General features: G+C 42.2%; 1 protein-coding gene across 15 annotated transcripts in view; it reads left to right on the top strand.

Annotated features, from left to right (window-relative positions):
- LOC147451290 (uncharacterized) overlaps positions 1-16,626 on the top strand; it is a 64,914-nt gene that overhangs the window by 33,358 nt on the left and 14,930 nt on the right. For 2 of the 15 annotated variants that reach the window (XM_086520249.1, XM_086520244.1), the window contains exon 4: positions 15,205-15,709. The exons of 8 other annotated variants lie outside the window; for them this stretch is intronic. In XM_086520249.1, the coding sequence (XP_086376375.1) occupies positions 15,205-15,276 (72 nt within the window). In that variant the 3' untranslated portion in view covers positions 15,277-15,709. Of the gene's footprint in view, positions 1-390; positions 1,115-5,490; positions 5,523-15,068; positions 15,129-15,204; positions 15,710-16,626 lie in introns of those variants that run through there. 5 more of the 15 variants (XM_086520260.1, XM_086520266.1, XM_086520258.1 and 2 more) reach the window with 4 other exon arrangements.

Below are 16,626 nucleotides of genomic sequence, written 5' to 3'. Positions count from 1 at the left end.
GGAGAGGGTCCACTCAAATATGTAAAATGTAGCACATGAGTTCACTCGGAGGGGTTTTGTATATACCAAAGAGCTATAGAAATACATGTACAAGGGGGATTTAAAAATAGACATTTGAAAAAATAGGTACATGTTTATGAAGGAAGAGGGGTCTTTTAATTCATAATGAAATGTATGTGTGTAGAGGGGGTTTTAAAATACCTCTTGAGCGTATGTGTTATAGGTATTTTTTAAAGGTGGACCCTTGAAATACATGTATAAGGGGGATTTAAAAATGGAAAATTGAAAAAAATTTACAAGTTTATGTAGGAAGAGGGGTGTTTTAATTCATAATGAAGTGTATGTGTGTATAGGGGTTTTTAAAATACCTCTTGAATGCACGTGCTATAGGTATTTTTTAAAGGTGGACCCTGAAAAATGGAAGTGGATGTATTAAAGTTCACCTTGATATTGCTTTGGTCGATATCTAGGCCAAATAGGGTGCTTGAGAATGCCAAATGGGATGTGTGGTGGTGATGACTGGATTAGTATGTATGCCAAATGTGATGAATTTTAGAGGGCATAAAGTGGTTGATGAGCTTTGACAATGTATTAGTTAGTATTTATGCCAAATGTGGCACGTTAAGGAGCACAAAAAAGTGCTTGAGGAGCTTCCAGTCTTGGATGTGCTCTCTTAAATATTGTGTAAGTCATCTCTTGTAGTACATTGATTGTGGTATATGCCCAACCTGACTGTGGCAAGGAAGCTCTGGTTCTTTTAATAGAATGCCTTCCACCAAATGCTATCACCTCCGCTTGCACCTTGAAGGCAAATGGCCTTATAATGGCTTCCCCAATGAAAGTGAACTCCCAAGGAATGGACACTGATAGGGTGAATAAAAAGTCTTTTTTATTATTAGTGTGAATAGTGGGAAAAGTATGGAAAAGCTGAGTGCAACGAGCAAGGAGGAGGAAAAGATGGGCTCGCGCTGCTAGACTGTGGGGAGCGCGAGAGAAGTCAGCCCTGAAGCAAAAAATCTTCAACAACTCCTAGTGCTCCATTTGGTACCACTCACGGCTAAATTTGTAATGATCCAAGGTGAACCATGACACATCATCAACCCCTTGTTTCGCACCTTATGAGTCATGATGCTGTGACTATTGTGGGGGGAGGGGAGGGGGGGTAGCATATTAAAAATAAGAGAAAATATTGTGTGGTGGGGGAATATATACAGGGAAGAAAGAGGATTGGAAGAACTCTCTCTCTCTCTCTCTCTCTCTCTCTCTCTCTCTCTCTATTTGGGGAAAGCAAGAGTTATGAGAGAAGCTCGGGGAGGAAGCTCGAAAGGGGAGATTATGCTATCTCTCTCTTTATCTCCCCCCCTCTCTCCCTCTCTCTCTCTCTCTCTCTCTTTAAGAAAGAAGTAGGAGGCAATGAATGAGGGAGCTCGATTGCAAGAAAACTCTCTCTCTCTCTCTCTCTCTCTCTATCTTTCTCTTGACTTAAGAAAGCAAGCAGGAAAAAAAGCTAGGCTTCAAGATCTCTCTCTCTCTCTCTCTCTCTCTCTCTCTCTCTCTCTCTCTCTCTCTCGTGTTGGGTTCTCAAGAAGTACCTTTTTGATGCATTGGTGACACCGGTTCTTCTTTATGCCCCGTTGAAGTGTGAGACGGGAGCATCTCTAAGCCTACTTGGAAAGAGTTTGGGAATATCCAAAAGAGTTTTCTTACAAACTTTCTCCAAGTTAAGACACCATATATGCTCCTACTTCTTGAGTTGGGATCTCCTCCAATTGAGGTTATGGGCATGGAAAGGGTTGTCGAGTACATGATAAAGATGCGTCAAAACCCCCCACATTGACTTCCTACAATTGCGTGGGAAGCAAGCAGAAAAGTTCAAAAGATGCATAAAAGCAAGAACTTAAGCACGGGATGGATGCAAGACATAAAGCAGTGGTTTGGGAGATGGGATGCATTACACTTGCTACATGATGTTTCAATTGACTCCCAAGTGAATGAAGCTTGTCTACAATGCCAATGTATTATGACTAGGGAGAAATCCGCTGGATCACGATTCATACATTATACCACCCATATTTCTCCCAACTACAAAACCATATTCTTTGATGAAAGAGGAAACTGTACTCACAGTTACATGCTTGAGCCTATCCCCTTGTCAGTGATACACACTATCACAGCCATCCGGCTTAGCTCCGTTTCCTTCGATGCGAGACGAGGAATTCGAGAAATGAAGAAGAGTCAAATCAACTGGGGCACATTATGCTCGCTGCAAGTTTGCGAGTTTGAGTACCACACACTACTAGAGTGCTTAGCTTTTGGTCACATTTGAACTTGCCTCTCTCACATTTTCAACCATGAGTTAGACCTACACACTTTCCTCTCCAGCCACAGTAGTGTGGTCTCTCCATTGTAATTGTCATCACCACAATTTTGGAGCATCGAGAGTCACTCATCAGCCATACACATACTACATCACATGTAACTTTTGTCCCATAGGTCATATTTGACCTCCGAGGATGATAATAAAATCTCTCTCTCTCTCTCTCTCTCTCTCTCTCTCTCTCTTCGCTTAAAGAAGCTAACAAAGGAGTGCAAGCTTCAAAATCTCTCTTGCTCTTTATCGTAACACAGAAGAAATCTATTGTAAATGGGGGAGATCAATATCATGGTCTCTTTCTCTCCTAACGACATTGAAGTCAAAGAACAAAGCAAGGGAGCTCGGATCGACCTTGGTGTGACGGGTTTGACTTCAGTTTGAAAGAAGAGATACCAAGCATAGGTACGAAGTGGGAGATGCGAAGCAAGAGGAAAGATCGATTTAAATCACTCTCTCTTTCTCTCGACCAATGCAAAGAAGCACCCGATCTAAAACTTTAACAACAAGAACACTAAGGTGGATAAGCTTTTCAAGGTGTAACGAGGGTTAATTTATTCTCTCTTAGCCTGATTTTGGGAGGATTAAGCTCTAGGAGTGCCATTAGCAGCCACCATTTGTAATCAAATCCTAGTTTGGTTAAACATTAGCAGCTTAAGTCTTTCAAGGTGTCAATTTTAAGTAATCTAAGTGTTATTCGATCTTTTCTTGGTGTTGTGGATTTGGTCTTTTATGTTTCCCATAGGGAGCAGCCCAACGCTCAACTCACGAACCCATTTACCCCCAACATCGGCATGTTATTTTTGCATGTTGTTCTCAAGATAAGAAGCTTGCAAGATCGTTGTGCCCTCTAAAACGAACGAACAAAAAGAAATTGAAGTTCAAAACATTCAGATGTGCCATTTGAAACAAATACCAATCAAAAGCTCCAATTGTCACTTACATAATCATATATTGGCTCTTTTGCGATTCAATTAATTAATTAAGGGAGAAGATTCCTTCTTGCTGCTCTCCACCAAAAGAAAAGATTTACGTTCGGTGGTTCCCACGTCGTGTTCGATTTGCGTCTTGTTCTTGGTGGTCATCGCAGCAATGGACCTCCTTCCCTTGCCATGCGCAATCACCATGTCTGCACAGACCAGACAACAGAGACCTCCTGTGCAGGCAAATCGAACTGAGATAACCGCATGCTCTCCATGCCGACCTGCTGACGCCCACCCGTTGTGATGAATTTCTGCGCAACCTATTCCATCGTATTTAAGCTGTTCAGCTGCATCTTGCTTCCCTCGCTTCAGTGCAGCACAAGAAGTTTGTGCACCTGCAAACATCGCATGCAGAACCTTTGGTTCCAAGACCCTCTTGAGAGAATGGAGCCCTACTCTGCAACTCCTCCAAAAGGACGCACCACAAAGAGAGAGAGAGAGAGAGAGAGAGAGAGAGAGAGACTTCCATCTATGCACCTGCCTCTCCCCATAGCCGATGCATATGCTCAGTATTTCTTGCACTCAATGCGTCGCCTCCAATTTTCTTATTCATCGACTGTAGGCTCGTGGCATTTCCACTGTCAGTGCCCGCAAAAAATCATTATTCCAAAAATACAAAATTCTTCATGATAACACATGGAAGCTATCTTTTTCTCTCTCTGCCCCTCCACGTGCCACCTTCTCCCTCAAAGAGGCTCAAACCTATAAGAGCATCTCTTAAGATTCCTACGAAAAGAAATCAAAAAAAGATTGGGGCGACATACTCATTTAGGCTATGTAGAGCTCTTGAGCAGATACTTATTGCAATCTCGCTTTGCATATCACCTATTTCTCAATCCCTCTATGTGCCCTTACAAGCTTGCTGAAGATCTTGGTGAATGAAGAAATATACAGGGAGTCATAGCTTGTGAATCCTCCATTTTCGGATTAACACTTGATAATATAACAACTTGGGCTAATGAATGTTTGGATGTGAACTTACTGACTTACTATTTCTAACTTTCTTGTAATTTACACAAAGGTGTAGTTTCGAGCTAAACACATCCTTCTTACCTTTCTATATCCATTTCCTACCCCCATACGTTGGCTTCTAGAACCTATATCAAATCTATGTATTAATCAACACTTCTTGTTGATAATATTTTAATTTTCATGTTATGAAAGGGTTTCGAATTCACTAAGACTCTTGGTAAGACTGATGCCTCAAGACAATCACCTTAGTGGGCAAAGATCAATGGCAATGGTTTCCATACATAGCTTCCTCAATGAATGCCTTGCTTGCAATCTTGTGGTGGTTTTCGAGGTGAATGGATAAATTATTATCCAAAATAATGAGAGGCTTGTTCATCCTTCTTATACCAATATTATCGGATTGGGTACTCCAAGTCCAGAATTTGACACGACACACGAGAGAATCACTTGAAATACTTCACAATTTTAAAATCATAATTCAATTTGGTCTATCATAGGATTGGGCACTCCAAGTCTTGAGAATGCGGCACTACACACGAGAGAATCACTTAAAATACTTCAAAACTTTAAAATCACAGTTCAATTTGGTCGACACGGCCCGTCGTAGTTTCGTCCCCCAAAATCTGACCCTTGTTTTGGTATTTGTTTTTATATTAAGGCTTAAGGAAAGTACAACTTCTGAGGGGACCTTGCTCTCAGACTCTCAGTTCAGATGCTCTGTAGTGTGAGGCCCCTAAGAGTCTTTTTATTCTTACAAGGGATGCCAAAATCAGAGCCCCAAAATTTGGTGCCCCTTTAGGTACATTTATTTTTATATTATTGCTTAAGCAAAGTACAACTCCTGAGGGGACCTCTGCTCTCAGACTCTGGGTCTAGATGCTTTGTAGAGTAAGGTCCCTAAGGGTTTATTTATTCTTACAAGGGATGCCAAAATCAGAGCCCCAAAAGCAATTTAACTCAAAAGCGATTTGTCCAAAAAGCATAAGGTCCCAAAACTGCCAAAAAAAGCAGTCAACACAAATTATAAAAATCCGTACACTCTACCATGTCATCAGCTGTCAGTGCAAATAACGAAAATCCATATTGTCTACCACGTCAGTCTGTCACCTTGTAAAGTGCATTCTATTAATAAGTGACTTTTCATTTACCCTTGTTGGGATGTAGGTAGGATAAAAGGCTAAAGGACCTATAAAGGAAATCCTTTGCGCACCAGTAGAAGGCAGAGGAGCAGTGAAAGAGTCTCTCAAGAACCAAGCCATACCAAGCTTTGGGGGGGGGGGGGGGGGGGGGGGGGGGGGTGCTTCAACAACCCCCCACATTTACAAAAGGCCCTTTTGATGGTTTGCAGAAGGTAGTTTTAAGCGCATCATGCAAGCTGACTTGTTGTCCCCAATGTGTAGATAAAGGGCCTTAATACTAATGGACCTATGGATCTTTATGTAAAATGTTGAATTGTGTGGGTCAACGACTGTACCTTTTAATCAAACAACTAATGGGTCCATTTCATTGACATCCAATCAATTTTCCCTAGATATTCCCAACAAAGCTAGGAATTTGAAGATAGAAGATATACTTACAATGCCATCATCACGTGTACAAAAACCCCACCCCCCTTGCCATTGTCGTCTTAGTGTAGTGTAGATCTCCGCCATTTTGGTCCCTCGTTGTGCAACCCTACCTACACAATAGTGTGTATCCTTTGGTCCTATATGTGCAAGGAATTACTGCTCTTGCACGGGAGGGCAACATGTAGTCACAGGGCAACGACCATCTCACAATGGCATTGTGGCAGACTAAGCACAACGGCCATATCCAAACGACCAAGCACAAACCAAGAACCCATAATCCACACATCATCAATGAAATGGAGAGAGTAAGTCAATGTAAACCATGATAAAGAAATCATTTCTCTGTCTTTCCCCTCACTGTCCAGATCGGCACTAATCAAACAAAATTGAACCACCCTGTTTTGCCCTTGTTTCTCACTTCTCCTTAGAAGTCACAAGATACCCTTACTATTCTTCCCTCACTTTCTCTTTCGATTCTCATAAATTTCATTGTATTCCTTTGTCCTGCTCCGCGTTTTTTCTCTCGCTTGTCACCTTGGCTCTCCACTTGATTGGCTACGCACCCCGCCCCCCAAAACCACCACCCCTCGCATCCATGTTTGTGGGCCATAAGCACCGGTCACCTCTTTATGCCACGCCTTGCCACCAGTTGGCTGGCCTTATATGTGATCTCATCAATAATATAATTGACATCCACATAGTTTCTAGTTTCTAGTGGTCTCAAACAGGTAACTAATTTGTCTTGAAGTTCAATCTTCCAAACCTGAAGCATGTCTCCATCATCCCTTCATAGCGTGCAAAATGTCAAGAACCACCACCTCTGCCTGTGATTGTTGCAGGCCACCGGCCTTGACCAAAACAGTGCCTTGAGCGGCCAATGCAGCACCACACAGCGCCCACACCATAGCCCACGCTAAGGCTCACGGCCCACCTCTTGTACCCCAAACATCAACGTCAAATACTCGCATGTGGGGTTTCTCCGTGCCACGTGGCAGCACGTGAGTAACTTCCACCTAATATCCTTTGAAAATCCCATTTGAAGCCCTTGCAGAGTTTTGTCCTACACCCTCTTTGAATTGCATACTATTCTTTGCACAGTGATATGATAACCGGGCCAATAAAATCGTCTGATAGAGTTGACCATTGACTCCAAACCTGCCCATGCGGTTTGCACCTCGATTTTCTTGGGCCCTCTTCTCGAGGCCATCCAAACTGCCAAAATACAAACCGGTACCATGACGTCGAGACCGAGCGCTCGCTTCAAACTATAACAACTTTCGGGTTTGGACTTTGATTGAAGTGCTATCAGTTCCTGTTGATTTATCTTGGTCCATACTACCCTCTAGAACCTTGTCGTGGTCCAGAAGATGCAAGATGGCATGACTCCCCATGTGGTCCAGTGGGCACGAAGATAAAAATTCAAATGACCATAACCAAGAATCCATAGCTCTAATCTGCAATCAGAAAATAGGAGCATGCTCCGTAACTTGAGCACTATGCATCTATACATTGACATACACTTGGGCCACCTGTGCCCAGGTGCCCTTCCTAACGAGGATCTACAACACACTGCACCTTCAAAATCCAATATCTTGGGCTCCGTAGCTCTATTTGATGAGCCGTCTGGACTTGCTCCTTCATCACTTCAAGTTCTACATTTTTAAGTAGAAAACGAGCCCTTCATTCCTTCTCCATCTGTCATCCCAATTGGTTCACTTTGAGGCACGTTTGGTTTACAAAACCCACATAATGCAAACATTCCAATCATCTTCTAATTTCATGGAAGAATCTGGCCTAAATCATCAGTTTGGTAAAACCTTGAAAATGCACACAGATCCTCGTCTTTCACTCCATGGTTGCAAAGCGGCACGACACCGGCCACCCAGAGAGAGAGAGAGAGAGAGAGAGAGAGAGAGAGAGAGAGAGAGAGAGAGAGAGAGAGAGAGAGTTGGGGTGGGTTCACACGGGGAAAGAGAGAGGGAGAGAGAAAGAGATTCAAAGAGAGAGAGAGAGAGAGAGAGAGAGAGAGAGAGAGAGAGAGAGAGAGAGAGAGAGAGAGAGAGAGAGAGAGAGAGAGATGGGGATGTGGGCAGTCCACATGGGGAGAGAGAGAGAGAGAGGGGGGGGAGGGAGAGAGAGATGTAGAGCGATTAGGGGAGGGCAATACAATTTTAACAAATATAATTTAATATGGATTTTGAAAATTATCAAATATTATTAATAACTACTAAGACCAATATAAAATTCTCTTAAATCCTCTAAATACAACTAAACACTTTCACTCTCATCTTTTCAATCTCCTGCAAGAGATTTCTACTCGACTATTATGTCATGCACTATAGTATTCCCTTCTTTCAAAAGGGCTTTTCCCTTTACTAATGGGAAGATTATCTTTGGGGTTAAATATCTACAAGCGCATGTTTCGCCACAAACTTTTTCTGCTTTGCATGCAATTTTCATGGTTGGGAGTGAAGAGTTGATAGTGCCAATGGAGAGCACAAGCAATCACTTGAGAGAGGAGTTTTATGTTGTGGATGAATCTCTTTCTACAAATTTCATGGTGCTAGTCAAAGATGACACGGTCTCAAATTCTACTACCATGGTTGCTCCATTGGTGGATGTTCCCTACATAGACCTTACTAGTCCACGAAAGGAACAACTCTTTGGAGAGCAAGCATTGCAAAACTCTATCGAGGTAAGGAGTACAAGTAGTATTTGTTGGGATTAAAGCCCAAGTGGCCTCTTATGCGGATATGGCCGCCCGCCCGCCTAACTCACTTCCCTCTAACTCTTTGTATATACTAACTTACACTTTGTGAATACTAAGGAATTGGGAGATAACCCTTCTAAGAGTTCTCTGCGTACTGTACTGTGTAAGCTCACTGTGTGTGTGTGTGTGTGTGTGTGTGTGTGTGTGAGAGAGTCGACCCACGCTCCGCTGCGCGACTTCAAATGGTATCAGAGCCTTGGTTCAGTGCGGATTTGCGCAATCGCACGCGCGCGCACTTTTCCGACAGATTCTGGATCCGGAGTTCGAAAATTCACACTCGGCGTCCCGGGAGCGTTTCCATCAGGTGACCTCCAATTTTACCCCCCTTTCGAAGCCGTTTATGCCCTCAGAATTTCGTTCTGAGCACTACAGCAGAAGATAGATTTCAGCCGCAAAGAAATCCGTCTTGTGTAGATTGGCAAGCAGGAGGTGGTCGACATCAATATCGGCATTGACATACATCACTTATTAGTCTTCAGAGCATCATCTATAGACCAGGTACACATATATATCATCAGATATATATATTGCAGTCTACATTGCTACTTCTTGTGCTTGCCAGGTTCCAGGGGAGGTGTGGCCATACGACGGCTTGACACCACTGGCATGTATTGCAGATTGATGTACTGTGATTGTGGGTCTGCTAGTTGTGAGTCACGCTGGCAGACAGACCGCCGCAGCGGTCATAGGACAGTGATTGGTCTATTATAGGATGTATGCTAGTTCTGGGCAGTTTGCTGAGCCATCTGAGAGGGTCGTGTGTGAGGTTTTTTGAAGCCAAGCACTGGGGGCTGGGTTACCCAGTGTGAGGTGGATTAGGTTGCTGGAGTTCCCCTCTACACGCATCCTCTTCGGTGACTTTTATCCCTTAGGATGTATGACTTTGTGTAGACACTGGATTGCATCTTATGCGTCAGGCCGTTGAGGCATTGTTCAGGGTTCAGTCTTGAGACAGATACAGGTTCTGTCATCGCCCAGAGAGGAGACAGTGTATGCTTACAGGACAGCATATTACAGAGATTTTTTAGATTTGTCACTGGTCAGCTATTTATGATTGTTTTTTGAGCTATCTTTTGGTTCCCAGAGCTCAGTTTACAGGGGAGACTCTGTCAAAAAATTTCAAAATACTGACAGTTCCTGAGGAGAGGTGTTCAGCTTGTTGATTACAGCTTATTTACTGTGTACAGAGGCCAGTTTACAGGGGAAACTCTGCCGGATTTTTCTCAGGAGTAAACAGTTTGGCAGATATGGCATCTTCTCAAAGTGAGACTCTTTACAACATAAAGAAGCTGGATGGCACAAACTTTCCATTCTGGAAGAAGCAGATTTGGCAGGTTTTGGTGCAGAAAAAACAAGTGAAGCCACTGAAGCTCAAAGGGGAGAGACCAGAAGGTATGGATGAAGATGAGTGGGAAGAGCTTGACGAGTTAGCTTGTTCCACAATCATGCTGACACTGGCAGAAAATGTTTACTTCAACGTAGCAGAAGAGACTACAGCGTATGGCGTATGGCAAAAGCTATGTGGTATGTACGAGAAACAAAGTGCTGCTTCTCAGATTTACTGGCTCAAGAAATTGGTGGATTTGAAGATGAAGGAAGGGACAGCCATGTCAAATCATCTGAATGAATTTCACACAATTTTCAGCCAGTTAACAGCACAGGAGATAGTCTTTCCAGATTCAGTGAAGGCTATGTTTCTCTTAATCACTTTGCCAGAAAGTTGGGATACTTTTCGTGCAGCGTTAAGTAATTCTGTCGTGCCAGAAGGTCTTACAAGTGCCAATGTAGAAGGTAGCTTGCTCACAGAGGAAGTGAACAGGAAGAACATTGACAAAGGCAAAGGCAATAGTGCTTTGGTCGTTCGAGGGAGACAACAGTTTAAAGAGAAGAAGGGTAAGAAGGCACAAAACCGAAGTAAGTCTCGTGATTCGAAGTCAAAGGATGACATAGAACGCTACCATTGTGGCAAGAAGGGTCACATGAAGCAAGACTGTACGAAGTGGAAACAAGAAAAAGGAAAAACAAAGAGTTCTGAGCAAGATGAAAAGAAGAGTTCAGTGAAGATTGAAGAGGTGAATGTCACAGGATCTGGTTCAGACAGTGATTCTGGTATAGCAGCTGGTGACATCTTCCTTACAAGCAATCTTGATTCTGTTTTCTTGACTGAAGAGGATGGACATGCTATGAGTGATTGGATTATCGACTCAGGGGAATCTTTACATGTTTCTCCGCACAAAGAGTGGTTTACATCATATGTGGCTACTAAAGATTATGTCAGACTTGGCAATGAGCAGGTTTGTGACATACTTGGAGTGGGAGATGTGCAGTTGAAGTTTCAGAATGGCTCTTCTTTATGGCTCAAGAATGCCAGACATGTTCCAGCAATCCGAAAGAGCTTGATTAGTACAGGGAAGTTGGATGATGCGGGTTATGTGACAGTTTTTTGGAACAGCGCTTGGAAGATCTCCAAAGGTTCGATGACTGTAGCACATGGCAGCAAGTCAGGAACTCTGTACACTTTACATGTTTCAGAGGTTAAAAACCATGTAATTAATGTGATTGAGCAGCCAAGTGTGTCACTGTGGCATCGTAGGTTGGGACATATGTCAAAAAGAGGAATGGAAATACTTTCTCATTATGGTTATTTGCCTGGCTTTTCATTTCAAGATTTTGAGTTTTGTGAGCATTGTGTTTATGGTAAGCAAACACAGGAACCGCACAGATCAAAGAGGAATCGTAGGGACGAACGGTTAGCTCTTGTACACAGTGATCTATGCGGACCAATGCCTAGTTTGTCACTAGGGGGAGCAGCGTACTTTTGTAAATTCATAGATGACTATTCTCGCAAAGTATGGGTTTACTTCTTGAAGCACAAGGATGAGGTGCTCAAGGTCTTTAAGACATTCTTGCAGCTGGTGGAGAATCAGAGTGGTCAGAAGCTGAAGTGCTTGAGAACTGACAATGGTGGAGAGTACGTTTCCAAAGCTTTTCAAGACTTTTGTGAAGCAAAAGGGATTAAGTGGGAACTTACTGCACCATATAATCCTTCACAGAATGGGGTTGCAGAACGTATGAATAGAACCATACAAGAGAAGGTCAGAAGCATGTTGTCAAATGCTGAGTTGCCTGATGGATTTGGGCGGAAGCAGTGGCTACAGCAGTCCATTTGATCAACAGGTCTCCTAGTAGGGTTCTAGATAAGAGTGCAGTGGCCGAGATGCTATTGACAGGCAAGGCACCTTCGTATAAGCATCTCAGAGTCTTTGGTTGTGAAGCTTATAGCCATATTCCTAAGGAGTTCAGAAATAAGTTAGAACCAAAGAGCAAGAAGTGTATATTTCTTGGCTACGGAGAATCGGGCGAGATGGGTTACCGGCTTTGGGATCCTGAGTCCAGAAAGCTTATTCGTAGCAATGATGTGCATTTCAATGAAGCCAAGTTTCACGCTAAGCCAGAGAAGACAGAGGAGATCAGAAGAGTTGTCTTCAGGGAAGATGGACCTAGTGCTAGCACATCAAGACAGCATGGTCAGGCTCAGTAACAACCTATAGTGGCTAGAGAGGCAGAATCAGTTGTGGTGAGACGTTCTGAGCATGTCTCCAAACCACCTGATCGTTATGTGCCATCTCTAAATTATGTCATGCTCACAGATTGCGGAGAACCATCTTGTTACAAGGAAGCATTACAAGTGGTTGACTCGAAAAAATGGCAGTTGGCCATGCAGTTAGAGATGACAGCTCTGCATAAAAACCAGACATGGAAGTTGGTTAAATTACCACAGGGCAAAAAGGCTCTACCTTGTAAATGGGTTTACAGGTATAAGATCACCGCTCATGATAGTCAGCCAAAGTACAAAGCAAGGCTTGTTGCCAAGGGCTTTAAGCAAGAACAAGGCATTGACTTTGATGAAGTCTTCTCTCCAGTGGTCAAGATGACTACATTGAGATTCTTTCTTGCATTGGTTGCTATATTGGATTTGGTTTTGCACCAAATGGATGTCAAGACAGCGTTCTTGCATGGTGATTTAGATGTGGAAATTTACATGCAGCAGCCAGAAGGGTTTGTTGAGAAAGGCATGGAACATTTGGTATGCTAGTTGTTAAAGAGTCTTTATGGCTTAAAACAATCACCGAGGGCATGGTACCATAAGTTCCACCAGTTTATGCTTTCTCAAGGCTACAAACGTAGTGAGTTCGATCACTGTCTATATACAAAGAAGGCTAAGGATGGCAGTTGGCTGATCCTTATTTTGTATGTGGATGACATGTTGATTGCTGGCAAACACTTGGAAGAAATTTCAGCTTTGAAGTCAAAGATGGCAAAATCGTTTGACATGAAAGACATGGGTGAGGCAAGTCATATACTTGGTATGCGCATTGAGAGAGACAGATCAAAGAAGTTGATTTGGTTATCTCAAACAGAGTATATTGACAAGGTTTTGCAACGTTTCAATATGGAGAAGGGAAAGGCATTGAGTGTTCCATTGCCACCATATGTGAAACTTAGCAAACAAGATTGTCCTATGTCTGAGGAAGAAAAGGCTGAAATGGATAAGATTCCATATGCGTCTGCAGTGGGTAGTTTGATGTATGCAATGATTGCTACACGTCCGGATATTGCATTTGCAGTGGGAGTGGTTAGCAAATATATGTCAAATCCCGGCAAGAAACATTGGGAGGCAGTGAAAGGTATCATGAGATACTTAAAACATACAAAGAGTATGCGCATGTGCTATGGTAGTCAGGATTTGAGTGTCAGAGGATACACTGACTCAGATTATGCAGGAGACTTGGATAAGAGGAGATCTACATCAGGCTATGTCTTTACATTGGCTGGAGGTGCCATATCATGGCAATCTCGATTACAAGATTGTGTTACGCAGTCTACTACAGAAGCTGAGTATGTTGCAACAAATGAGGCATGCAAAGAAGCTATTTGGCTTGGTAGATTGGTTGCAGACTTGGGAATCAAAGTAGATATGCCAGAGTTATATTGTGATAGTCAAAGTGCTATACAATTGGCAAAGAATCCAGTGTTCCATTCGAAGACTAAGCATATTGATGTCAAATATCACTTCATTAGGGAAGTACTTGAAGACAAGCAGATACAACTGCTGAAGATCCACACCAAGGACAATCCTGCTGATCTACTCACAAAGGGACTTCCAGGAGAGGGCTTTGTGCATTGTCGTGAGTTATTGGGCATTGGATAGATGGCAGCCATGTAAATCTTTGTACATTTATGTTCTTAGATTTACAGTTACTTAAAGTGCCACATTGGACTTTAAGTGGGAGGTTGTTGGGATTAAAGCCCAAGTGGCCTCTTATGCGGATATGGCCGGCCGCCCGCCTAACTCACTTCCCTCTAACTCTTTGTATATACTAACTTACACTTTGTGAATACTAAGGAATTGGGAGATAACCCTTCTAACAGTTCTCTGCGTACTGTACTGTGTAAGCTCACTGTGTGTGTGTGTGTGAGAGAGAGTCGACCCACGCTCCGCTCCGCGACTTCAATATTTTTTTGTTTTTTTAATGCAATGATGAAGCCCAACACTTTGACAAAGCTTCTCTCAAAGATAGTGGAAGTCAAACAAGTGTCGAAAATATCAAAGGTGTACAATGGTAACATGGTGTTTGAGTTTTCACTGACCTTAGAAAAGGTTCATCCAACGAATGCTATGGAACATAAGTATGATCCACACCATTGGACCAAATTGCAAACTTCAAATACTGCATTCTTTACCTGGAGTGTGTCGCAAAAGTCAGTGTGCAAGTGCTCTAAAATGTCTCAATGAAAGTTGTCCCAAATTGGTTAATTTTGGGAAGTCAAACACAACACACGTCAATGGCAACATGTCCATGATTTACATATCCCTGCAAGCACTTATTTCTCTCTAAAGTACACCATATTTGGCATAAATACTAACCATGACATTGCCAAATGCCAAATCTTCTTCAATTGCCACAAAGCTAGCCAATAACTAGCATACATATTGATAAAAGCTTTGTCATTCGCAAGATAGGCATGCAAATCAGCCAAAGCATCACTAATCAAGACATTTTTCTCTAATAACCCATTTTTCAAAATCTTTGAGTTTTTTACATTCTAATGTTTTTGAAGCCATTAGGAATACCTTTTAATTTGACATGTCTTGTAAGGCATACATATCATCATCATCCCCTAGCAATTGATCTAACATTTGATTCTATAAATTCAAATCACCTTTTTGTTTCTTGAAAAATTTGATTCTTTTCAGACTTGTAAGATCTATGCAATGGGGCTTCATTAGACACGTTTTGTAAGGCATACATATCATCATCATCCCCTGACAGTTAGTCTAACATTTGATTCTCAAAATTCAACTCACCTTTTTGTTTCTTGAACAATTTGATTCTTTTCAGACTTGTAAGATCTATGCAATGGGGCTTGAACTCAAGACCCTCTAGCTGAAAATGTCTCTAAATGTACTATGGACACACTCCGTTCAAATTGATGGGGGGAGTTTATGTCTCATGATTTTAATGAATTTCTGGCTAGGTGTGGGACAAAACACCAATGTACAATGCCGTATACACCTCAACAAAATGGTGTTGCTACAAGGAAAAATAGATGTTTTATGGAGATGACATGGTGTATGCTCAACAAACAAGCTTTGCAACATTTATTTTGGTTTGAGGCCTATTACCAGATTGACCATACGGATGTCCACCTAGCCAGACACCACATTTGTACTCTTATTATTTTGCCAAGCTAGTGTAGTGATACTTTGTGTAAAACCTGATTCCAGAGTAGTTGGTCGATTCCCTAAGTTGTAACGTTGTCATGATATTTGTAAAGGTCCACGTGAATCGGCCACTAGCCATTTAGAAAGCCCTAGATATAAAGGTCAATAAATTTAAAGTGAAGAGGAAACTTATCTTTAGAGAAGAAAGGGCTCTATTGTACGTACGCTCAAGCTAGAAAGCTCCTCCAACTTGTCATCATCGCAGCTAATGATTGGGTAATCTGATTTTTATTCAAAAACTTGCATTATGTTCCTCTCTCTTTGCTCTTTCATTTAAGTGTAAGCATTGTTATTTTTATTGAGGTACGCGTTAGCGAGACTAATCTTCATATTTGAGTGCTTAAATTACTTTTCTTAGTCGTTTTGACCAATGGAGAGTGTTCCTAGAGCATAGGGCAACCTTTCTAGACTGATTTTTTTGCAATTTTCAGGATCCTTTTCATGATGGATCGTGATTTTGGTACCTTGTTGGATTGCAACTAGAGTTGGTAGGATAGAGCCTCTAGGTGTCCTAGACATCCTCCTAAAGTTTCATTTCATTTCAGGTCTATTCGAGTGCCAAAATGGCATGTTGACCTTGAGCGGTGGGAGAAGGACATAGATAGATTTCCCTGACAATTGAGTGGTGGTTTGTTTGTTGAGTTGTTGTGTTAGCTTGTTAGGTTCACTTCTTGAGATTGAAAACCTCAAAAAATCTCCGTGGCCCATCCAAGTCACTTTCCTAAGTATTGACATTATGTTAGTGCTAGAGACATTATGTTAGTGATATCTGGCACTAACATAATGTCAATACTCAGGGGAGTGACTCGGATATAATGTCTCTCGCACTAACATAATGTCAATACTCAGGGCAGTGACTCGGATGGGCCACGGAGACTCTTTGAGTTTTTCAATCTCAACAAGTGAACCTAACAATCTAACACAACAACTCAAGAAGCAAACCACCACTCAATTGTCATGGAAATCTACATATGTCCTTCTCCCGCTGCTCTAGGTCAACACGCCATTTCGGCACTCGAACGGACTCGAAATGCAACGAAACTTTAGGAGGCGGTCTAGGACACCTAGGGGAACTATCCTACCAAGTTTGGTCGCAATCGAACAAGATACCAAAATCACGTTCCATTATAAAAAAGGTTCTACAAAGTGCAACAGATCAGTACAAAAAGATCGCC

This window comes from Adiantum capillus-veneris, chromosome 9 (genome assembly GCF_014529385.1).
Source record: "Adiantum capillus-veneris isolate H3 chromosome 9, ASM1452938v2, whole genome shotgun sequence".
Lineage (NCBI taxonomy): Eukaryota > Viridiplantae > Streptophyta > Polypodiopsida > Polypodiales > Pteridaceae > Adiantum > Adiantum capillus-veneris.
The sequence above is the reverse complement of the archived record's forward strand: the minus strand, read 5'-3'. Positions and strand labels throughout refer to the sequence as shown.